General features: G+C 44.8%; 2 protein-coding genes across 5 annotated transcripts; one reads left to right on the plus strand and one right to left on the minus strand.

Moving 5' to 3' along the window:
• Window positions 1-1,310: 1,310 nt before the first annotated feature.
• On the minus strand, window positions 1,311-3,863 carry LOC102712377 (protein ETHYLENE-INSENSITIVE 3-like 2). Its single transcript, XM_040526047.1, has 2 exons — window positions 3,660-3,863; window positions 1,311-3,348 (listed from the first exon to the last, which is right to left on the minus strand). Exon 2 carries the CDS (start codon window positions 3,279-3,281, stop codon window positions 1,539-1,541), a length of 1,743 nt encoding a protein of 580 aa, XP_040381981.1. The 5' UTR covers window positions 3,282-3,348; window positions 3,660-3,863; the 3' UTR covers window positions 1,311-1,538.
• Window positions 3,864-7,111: 3,248 nt separating this feature from the next.
• Window positions 7,112-10,220, plus strand: LOC102719406 (short-chain dehydrogenase/reductase 2b-like). Of its 4 annotated transcripts, none has more exons than XM_015839429.2 (7): window positions 7,112-7,463; window positions 7,550-7,656; window positions 8,295-8,336; window positions 8,408-8,654; window positions 8,736-8,813; window positions 9,254-9,439; window positions 9,534-10,211. In XM_015839429.2, exons 2-7 carry the CDS (start codon window positions 7,598-7,600, stop codon window positions 9,912-9,914), a joined length of 993 nt encoding a protein of 330 aa, XP_015694915.1. In that variant the 5' UTR covers window positions 7,112-7,463; window positions 7,550-7,597; the 3' UTR covers window positions 9,915-10,211. The 4 variants fall into 4 exon arrangements, with proteins under 4 accessions (XP_015694915.1, XP_015694917.1, XP_015694916.1 ...); XM_015839431.2 differs by having other exon boundaries at window positions 7,112-7,245; XM_015839430.2 differs by having other exon boundaries at window positions 7,112-7,242.
• Window positions 10,221-10,699: the final 479 nt, after the last annotated feature.

Below are 10,699 nucleotides of genomic sequence, written 5' to 3' on the forward strand. Positions count from 1 at the left end.
ATTTCATCTTATAAATTAGTTTTTTTAAATTTATAATAGTTAATTTCATTGTTTATTCTATTAAGTAGCTATAAAAAAGATAATATATCATGCTTTATCAACAAAAAACACATGCTTAGTACTATATTAGTATACTTTAGTGAATGATACTGTATATACCTCCAACTGTTCTTCGTCCTTCCGATAAACAAAAAAACATTTACCAAAAGTATAGGGATAATTGGTGAACCATGTCATGGGAATATTAAATTATCTCTGGTCACACTAGTCATTTTTTTTAATCCTCACAAACCAAACGTTTACATAAAAAAATTGTAAGGTACTTCATTTTTAAGAGGCAGATTAGGTAGATCTCAAGAACGATTTGGAGCCGACAGGACCAGATTTGGTGGCCTCTGCATGATACTGTTAGCTTATAAATCTAAAGCTTACAATTGACTCCAATGTCCCTCAGTAACAAATGTTCACTCCTTTGTATGGTTTCTGAATATGAGGGGGAGCAACCATATTTTTTCTTAATATATCTGTGCATTATGGCAATCCCGTATAATTGATAATAGACTGCACAAGTATATAGATTCATACAATTGTAATTTTTAAGAAATTCACTTGATTTTTTTCAAGCTTTTGTGTATGCAGCGTTTTTTGCGACACTTGTGATAAGGAGAAAGTAGTGGTTTTCGCGTGATGTGGAGTGGGGAATAGAACGGACAACTCTACTTTTACTTAGTAGAGATATCTGTTTCTCATACGTTTTGAAGGCCATTTCCAACCAATTAAGCCACAGAAATCAGCCACCCTCGTTTTTTATGTAAGCAAATAAAAAAGGAAAAACGAGTTACCCTCATCGAAGGGCTGATCAAACTGAGTGCTGCGTGTGCTGGACTGCCCTGCCCGTCAGGTAAGCAGTCCTTATCATGACTCAACAGTTCATAGCTCCTCCATGATATGCAGGATTAGGAACATGTGAGTGAGGGGTCACAGAATGAAAGAAAAAGGGCACAAGATGATGGATCGCCACCAAGCAAAGCATAAGAAAGAGCCTCTGTGCTCACGAAAGGGCAACATCACTTCTCTAGATAAAGGAAAGAACACCTTTCACGCGGCTGGCGGGAGATTAAAGAACACCAATATCTCTCTGTATTTTCGGAGTAAAAATTGTATTTTTAGACTAAAAGATTGGATCTTTGAGCTGTTGCACGAGCAAAACTTTGACCTTGTTCATGGCTCAATTTCCAGTTCGTGCCCATATAGGTTGATCAGAAAAGATCACAAGAAATCTATCAAGTAAACGAGCAAGCACAACGGCAGAAATCAACATGAAAGTTTCCATAAAGAGGTTTGATGGCATGAACCATTTGCAGCTATCTGGTTTGCAAGCTTGCATTTTGCATGGATCTACACTGAAAATTATTAACCAACAATTCTTACAAGCACACTGAGATTTAATCAGGCTTAATTATGAGTTCTAATGCCCTACAGCTACAAGCTACTGATCTATCGATGGCGATTCTTCATCTCCATTCAATTTGATCGTTTCAGTAGAACCAGTAGGATCCCGCGTACTTCGCCGGCGGTTGCTGCATGGCGCCACCGTATTCCACGGCGCCACCTCCTGACACGTTGAAACTTGAACTGAGCCTGAACTCCGGTGCCGGTGCCGCCGCGGCGACGTCGCCTCCGAACGGCGCGTCGTCGCGGATGAAGAAATTAACCTGCTGCTGCTGCTGCTGCATCGCATTGTTGATCAGGGTGTCGTTCCTCTGCGTGGCGACGTCGGCGTCGTACATGGTCATCAGACCGGCGAGGCATCTCTGGCCGTCGACGGGCAGGTCGAAGTCGAAGCCGGCGAGTGGCTCGAAGAGGTGCGGCGGCGCCTTGCTCTCGGCGGCGTTGTTGTGCTTGCAGGCGTACTGGTGGGCGTTGCGCTCGTTGCGGTCGAGGAAGCCGAGCGCGTAGTTGCTGTGCGGGCACTGCACGTTGTCGCAGGTGTAGATGCGGGTGTTGCTGTTGCTCAGCATCAGCTCCGGCTCGTCGGCGGCCGGCGCGCTCCTCTTCTGGACGAAGTCGACGTCGATGGCCTCCTCCTTCATCAGCGCCGCCGGCATGATCAGGAACTTGTTGCTCAGAGCAGCGTCCATGGTAAGGTCCATGAACGCGGTCGCGTCGGAAGGTGCCTTCTGGAGGTTTCCCGCCTCGTCGCCGTCGACTCCGTCGACGTCGTACTCGCCGGAGATGCTGGCGTTGAACGAGATCGCGCCCGCTGCGGCGGAGAGCGGCGGGGGACAGGCGCCGGGATGGAGCTTGAGGTAGAGGTCCTCCTCCTGCTTGAGGACGGCGAGCCAGGTGACGATCTCCTTGGCGGTCATCTTGTCCTGCAGGCACTTGGACTGCCGCACGAGGCGGCGGACCTTCTCGACGTCGGGGGACATGTGCTTGATGACGGCGGTGAGCACGGCGACCTTCCACGCCTTCTTGAGGTCGTGCGGCTTCTTGTACGGCGGCGGGCCGAGCTCCTTGGGCACGCCGGCCTCCGGCCACCACGACTCGGTCCCCTCCGGCCACCACGGCGGCGGCACGCCCTTCTCGAGCGGGAAGCGGCGCTGCGGCGGGTCGCAGTGCTGCATGAGCGCCGAGAGCAGCGATCCCAGCGTGGTGTCCTGCAGCTCGTGCAGGGAGTGCGGGCCGGCCGGCGCGGCGCCGCCGACGTCGCCCTCGGTGCCCGGCGCGGCGTTGTCGGCCTGGTACTTGGCGATGGCCGCCGGGCCGTTGCGGTCGAAGCGGACCTTCTCCTTCCACCAGGAGCGGAGGTTGTCGGAGGCGCCGCTCACCGGCTTGCCCTTCTCCGGGATGATGCCGTAGACGAAGCCCTGCGCGTTGCACACCTCCATCATCTTGAGCATGTACTTGAGGATCCCGTCCTGCGCCCGCGACATCTTCTTCCGCCGCGCCTGCTCCTGCGACTGCCGCTGCTGCCTCTCGCCGCCGCCGCCGCCCCTCTCCCTCCCGCCGCGGCTCTGCTGCAGCTCCTTGAGCCGCTTGTGCCGGACGCGGTCGCGCCACATGCGCCGCTCCAGCTCCTCGATGTCGTCCACGTCGTCGTCGCTCTCGTCGTCGCCGAACCCCTCGTGCACCTGCTGCGCCGGCGCCGGGTTCACGAGGTCGCCCTCCCCCATGAAGCACTCGCCCCCAAAGAATCCGAAGGCGGCCTTGCTGTCGCCGTCCGCCTCCGCCGCGAACGACATGCGCCGATCCACCATGGTCACCGCAGCTCCCATCATCGCCGCCGTGCACACTCAAGCAATCGTCTTCTCCTCTCGCTACAGACTTATAGCAGCAAAACTATACCTGCAGCACGTAAACCATCCTCAAATCAGAATTTGCTCACAGTAATTACTATGATACTCATATAATGACCATACACTTTCTGTAACTCAAATGATGATTTCCATTAACAAAGGGCGTAATTTGTCAGAACTGAAAACAAGATCATGCACCCATGTGCGAGATGATGAACAAAGACAGAGAGGAGAATAGAACAAGTGAAGCTGAAACTAGGCCGTATACAGACACACATCAAAATTAGGGAACTCAAAGTACCACAAAAACATCAGCAAGATGAAATCTTTATTAAATCGTAGAAGCACAGAACAGCGTACCTCTCTCTCTCTTTCTCTATGTCTATCTGCTCTGCTGCTGATTTCTCTCTTTCCATAAGCTTGGCAGTCAGCTCGAAACAAGAGGAAGAAGGAGAAGTCCAGCAGTTAAAAGGATAAGAAGAGGGGTGATGCTGCCAGCCGCGGCTCCACTGTAGGATCGGAGGAGGAGGAAAGGAGGAAGAAGCAGCAAGTGGGGGCTACGAGCGAGAGGTGCTGGGAAACAACAGCGACAGCTACCATATATAATGTCTCTTCACTACTAACCCCTTTTGCCTTACACTAGTACTGAGAAATACCAGCTCTACAGTTTATGTCCTCGTCGTTAAAACCACGTGTTGAGTGGTATCTCCCTCGTGCGTCGAGGAAAGAATTTTACAACCAAACCAAGGCGGCTAATTTCGGGCAAAACAACGATTGCCTTGCAATACACAATACTGCTGCATACGCTACTTGGTCAGTGAACGACAAATCCCAAGCAAATTTATCAGCATCACATGTCTTGATGGTTTCATCATCTTCTTTTTCAGATTGTTCAATACTCAGATACTTGCACAGCACATAGTTCATTCTCCGAGAAACAATTGCAAAGCTCTGAACTTTTTTTCCCCCTTGCAAAAAGGAGCACACTGTTCAGCAGCTTTAGGAGTGGTTCCTAGTTCCTGCTGGAAATTAAAGGCACACTAATGTGACAAGGTACCTTCAAATCGCAACGTGGCACCTCTCCGTGCTTAGTCCATGGAAATGGATGGAAAACTGGAAAGCAATAGGGGACGCTAATGGCCAAAAGGAGCAACGCAATCAGGGCCCTACCACCCACATGTAGCAGTTTACAAGAGGTCTGCAATTTCTGTTGGGGAGGTACGTCTCCATGGAGATGGAGACCACACAATTAAATCCTAAGCCTTATCTCACAGCTAGTCGGCCATTATTTTGGTTGCTTCCTCTAACTCTTGAGATGATGACCGAGGCCGATCGGAGAAGGACATGGAAAGATCGATTAATTTCAGGTTTCCAGGCCCCATGTAACGCTGGCTCCTTGCTCCATTTCTCCATGTTTATCTGGAGGTGTCGGCAGGTTTGGCCAGCTAGCTCTCTGTAACTTCCTTCGCAAAAATCCATCACCTTGATAGCGATCTACGCGTTTAATAAAGGATCATTGAAAGATACCTCTTTGATCTGTGCTGTTTTTACTTCTTGCTGTATGAATATTCAGAAAAGTTGTGGCTGCAATTAATCAGTAACAGTAAGGCGCCTCATGTACATTCAGTTTTGGAGTGATCCAGTTGTAACATAAAGAATGAATTCTCAGGGCAAGATTTCAGAAGAGAGAGAGAAGGATTGCACCGTGTTTGTGCCTGATGCTTTGATTGACAACAAAAGCAAGTCAACTATTAGCAACTTGCAAGCTGGGAGAATACTATATCAAATGCTGCGTCGACCATGTTTCCGGTAGCAGTAGTAATGATTGGTGCAAGTATTCTAGAGTTATATTCAGTTATTGACATCTCCTCCAATCCTTTGATCTGATACACTACATTGTACGCAATGTTTTCCTACTTGTTTAATCCAGTTTGATAGCTCTATTTCCGGTCGCTGTTACAATCAGCTAGTTGCAAATGCCGACTGAATTTATTACCTTCTGTTGTTTTTGTGGTCTCAAGTTCAGTAAACTAAACTTGAAGTAAGAAATTCTTGATGAGTTTTGGAACAGAACAAGATGATTCATACTAGTAATGAGAAATAAGGAATGCTTATTTCAGTGGCTCAATGCACGGAGAATCACTTTCACTTTGTGAAGCACATGCCATCTCTCCAAAACCCAAAGCGAACAGGTTCTCTGAACAACGAACAGGTAGCAGAAAACCTCGCAGTGTTGCATGTGTAGGATGTCTCACACAGCAGCAAAGTTACAAGAGTTACATATAATTGCCGATGACAAGGATGTGCTCCCTACTCATAAGGCAAGGATCTCCTTGGATCATCTCGAATCTAGATAGATACTTGGAAAGATCTCAGGAGCAAATCTCCTCGTCAATGGTGTTCAGTTCACTGAACAGGGCTGAAGAAACTGCAATAATAATCTGAACATTGGAGTTCCAAGTCATTGCTTGGATTGTGTGCTATTGTTTGTCCATGTTCAAATCACTTTGGGTTATGGTCTTTCTGAATGACTCACACCATAGGTCATAAATCTATCTCTTTATCACTTTTATACCATGAAACAGACTAGCACTTAGTTTAATCTTAATATTAAACTAAATTATTAAGTTCGAATCTTGAATTCGTGGTGCCTCACATATTTGGACTTGGGAAGGTATTTTCCATGAATGCCTGGCTCTACAAGACTACAACTTTACTAAATACAAGTGACAAAATCATCTCAAAATGTCTAATAAAATTTGAGCGCATCTCTGTTGCTGACAGGTTCTAACACTTCCCCCGTCTATATTCAGATCGGTGCTCATTTTATTGCCAGAACTCTCCTTCTCTAAGCTGAAGGATGAACATCAGCTTAGATTGTTACAGGATTTATAGCCTGAAGACTAGAGTTTTGTCTTGAAGTGGAAATGACACCTCCAATGTTGCACTCCCTCCGTATTTCAATTTTAACAAGAGAGGTGGTTGACTTCCTGACACACGTTTAATCATTTTTTTATAGAAAAAGTATGTAATTATCACTTTTTATTGTGGTTAGATTTATTATTAAATCTATTTTAATTATAACTTACATTTCCACATATTTACATAGTTTTTTTAATATAACAAATGTAAATAGTTTTTTTTTAATACGACAAATGTACATTTCCAGATATTACGTATGCTAATAAATACTCACTCCATATTTTAATAGATGATGTTGTTGACTTTTTATTACATGTTTGACGATTTGTCTTATAAAAAACATGTAATTATTACTTATTCTGCCGTGATTGAATTTATTATCAATATGTTTTAATTTTAACTTAAAATTTTGCATATTTACATAAACTTTTTTACCAAGATGAATGATTAAATGTGTGACAAAAAACCAAAGGCGTCATATTTGGTAGCGTTGTTGAAGTAACGTCAATTCATAACCATCTCATAATTCCTTAGGTACGTTACTGGTACCATCTATTCTACCGTCTTGTTCAATCCACTAAGTTGACATTAGTTGTGAAATCATTGGCAGTCATGATATTTCTCATTTTATTTCTCCATTTTCTATCTGTCTGACTTCAAATCCTGTAGGATGGCGGAGAGCCGTATTCAAGAAAGATTGGGGAATTTTGGGGGAATTTTTCATGTTGATTTAATGGGTCAAAATGGGGAAGGATTGGGTCTAAAGTTGACCGGTCAATGCCCCGTCATCTCATTCCGCTGAACGGTCAAAGCAGTCTTCGGTGACACAGACTCCCGTCGCGCTCACTGCCACGTGGGTCCCACCGCAAACAAAGCCCGGGTCCGACTTCCCAGGTGAGCACCGTCGTCGTCCACGGCGCCGGCGGCAGTCCAGCGAGCGGCGGCGCACGGAGCCATCACGTCGGCCATCGCAAGACGAGGCCGACGAACCTGCAGGCGACAAGACAAGAAGACCTAAAAGGTGGTAAGCAAGGAAGGTCTTGGTAGGAAAAAAAAAGGGGGCAGTGCGGCTTAGGGTTTAGCCCATCCACCAAACCCTGCAGCCCCAAGCGCCGCCGCCTCCCTCTCTCTCCATTTTTTTCCCTCTCGCGGGGCCGGCGGAGGAACGCCGGCCAAATTTATTAAGCAAAAGCCGACGGCTGGTGCCTCTCTCGGTTATCTCGATCGATCCAAAGCAGCAGGGTGCGATGGCCGCCGCCGCCGCGAGCTACTCATCTAGTTCTTGGAGGGTCCGACCCAGCCTAACCCCATTGCGCTCCCCTCTCCAGCTCCAGCCACACGGACGAGCACATCGGATAGCCATCTTCGCCGCCCGCATGGAGTCGCGCTCGCATGCGGCGCCCTCGGCGATGCAGTCGTCTTCAGCGCTGCACAGGTACTCCATTTCGTCAGTCTGTCTGATGTAGGACTGGTTCACTGTAAAATGCAGTATTCCTGTCGATGCCACAGATGCCTGAGACTTTGAATTTTTGAAATTGCCCTGAATACAGCATTACAAAGGTTGCAAATTTTTTTCAAGGTATTTGGAGCTGTACTGTAACTTCAGTTACTGACCCAAAAGCTTGTGTTGCTTTCAACAAAACAAGGGATAACTTTCCTTGTTCAAATAAATTAATTTTTTACTCTTTTTTAAGATTTTGATAACAGGGGCAGTGAATCAGTCATTCTTGGACTAGTATATTTTTCCACGGCAATAAAAGCTATTGCCTGTTTATTCCTTTCTGCTTCATAGTTCTCAGAAAAGGTCAGCTGATTAGGTGCAACATAGCCTGAACTTCTAAAGAACGATTTGATAGTCTAGCAGCATTCTGTTTTTCTGTTGTTTTCATGCTGTCAGGAGATACCAAGTAAATCAATAAAAAAATGAGCTATTGCAATTTTCTTTTTTTTGCAATTTTCTTTTGATAGCAAGAACACTACCCTGTACCACCAGTGCTTTTCAGCACAAAAAAGATCCTAGTTATTTTTACTGTTTTATCTGATGCAACGAAACTCATGTTGCTAATTCCACAGGCTTGAGGTAGCAACTCATGACAACAAAACAATTCCTGAAAGGTATTTTGCCATACATAAAAAAAATTGTGCACTTGTGAACAGGATGCTAAAATTTGGCCTATGGGATTTAGGCTTGCAGTAGTCACTGGTGGAAATAGAGGAATAGGCCTGGAGGTATGCCGCCAGCTTGCTCTCCAAGGTGTGACTGTCATTCTGACAGCAAGGGACGAGAAAAGAGGAAAAGATGCAGTGGAGTCCCTTCGCCATGGATCTAACCTCTCCAACATAATCTTCCATCAGCTTGATATACTCAATGATAGCAGTCGTGCTTCATTAGCCCAATATATCAAGAGTAGATTCGGGAAGCTTGACATCTTGGTAAATGCTGTTTCCTTCCCTACTACTAAGTCTGATCAATCTATCATGAGAACATATAAGAAGATCACATCAGAAATGCAGGTGAACAATGCAGGTGTTGGAGGGGTTGCAGTAGACCAGGATGCCCTGAGAGCTCTCAACATTGATCCCAAGATTTGGGTTTGTAGACTTATCCCTGTTCTTTTTAGCTACTTGACCGCATTATTACCTTGAATTATTTGCTCCACACCTCTAAAAATAAGATATATAATATGTTTTCTCAAAAACTTTCTTCTAAGCTATTTGTGAAGTTTTTTCTCAAAATATTTAACTTATCACTATAATCAAGTAGATAATCTGTTGCAATCAGCGACCAGCATAGCTTCGTATGAATGCCCTATTTTATTTATCTTTTTTCCCTTGTAAGTTATACAGTATTTAATATGCCCCTACAGTTGTCAGTAGCTTTTCTGTCCAAATATACTTTTATTTTCATGTTTAGTGTTTCATAGGGAGCTTTGAACACTGGTTATTTGTTCAATCAAGAGTTTTATTTTTTTATATGCACAAGTGAAAAGTTGGTAGCAAGCATCTCAACCACAAACGTGTTTGCAATTCAGCTATCCGGCAAAGCAGTCAATCTGATCCAATCAGTGATCGTACAAACATACGACGAGGCAGTAAAATGCCTCAACACCAACTATTATGGATTGAAATGGGTAACAGAAGCTCTCCTGCCGCTACTGAAGCAATCGACATCAGGAGCAAGAATTGTTAACACCACCTCTCTTCGGTCAGAGTTGAAGGTACATATTACAACAAAAACTTCTGTACTTGTAAAGCAGGAAAAATAAATTACTACCCTAATGCATGATAGTTCCTGTGCTCAACTTGCCACAGAGAATGCCCAACGAGAAGCTCCGTGATGATCTGCGCAACGTCGAAATGTGGGACGAAGCACGGATCGAGGCGATGCTGAATGAGTTCTTGGCTGACCTGAAGAAGGAACGGCTTGAGGAGGCAGGGTGGCCAACAATGCTGCCGGCCTACAGCATGTCCAAGACTGTTGTGAACCTGTACACCAGGATCCTAGCGAGGAGGCATCCTGAGATGCGGATCAACTGCGTTCACCCTGGGTTTGTCAACACCGAGATCAACTGGAATACGGGCATCATCCCTCCTGAAGAAGGCGCGAGAGGAGCAGTGAAGGCAGCTCTGCTTCCTCAGGATGGACCATCCGGTTGCTACTTCGATCAGACAGAGCTGGGAGAAGCTTGGTAGCACAAGATTGCACCGCCAAATAAGCATGCCAAATAACCATCCTTCCATGTTAGCTTTATAATTAGTTTTTTTTTTTGGGCAAGCAACCACATAATTTTCCAGACTTTGTGTATGGATGCTTAGAATCAGTTTTGAGTTGTTTTGCATGGATTCTCAGAGATTCTCATGGAATGGTCAACATGGGAGCTCTTTTAAATAAGAAAGGTTTTAAAATATAGATTAATATGATATATCACTGTATAAATATTTATGCAGTATCAAATTTGACTTTCGCATGCTTCGGTAAACGAATACGACTGTAGATATTCGTATACCAACTAGAGTTCATGTTATAATCTGTACATATCGAGTTTAGACACAAATATTTGTTGACTGATATATCAAATTAGTTGACTTCTTTGTAAACATTTGACTATTCGTCTTATTTAAGTTTTTTTTAAATATGTAAAGCTATATATATACATAAAAATATATTTAGCAATAAATGATATGATATAAAAATAATTAATAAATATGTAAAACTTTTAAATAAGATGAATAGTTAAACGTATATAAAAATATCAATGACGTCAAATATTTAGGAAATATTTAGGAAAGAAAGTAGCGTATGTTTATTAAAATATTTTTATTATTTTGTAGGGACATGAGAAACAAGGGAACAATCAGGCGCAGCGCTGCTCGTCTGGTGAGAGCGAACAAGCAGACGTGAGCACGTGACACGTGTCATTGTGTCAATGGTTGTACACGGGTTCATACGTGTCGCCGGCGAAGAGGAACGTGTGGGC

The sequence above is a fragment of the Oryza brachyantha genome, chromosome 7 (genome assembly GCF_000231095.2).
Source record: "Oryza brachyantha chromosome 7, ObraRS2, whole genome shotgun sequence".
NCBI classification, from domain to species: Eukaryota; Viridiplantae; Streptophyta; class Magnoliopsida; order Poales; family Poaceae; genus Oryza; species Oryza brachyantha.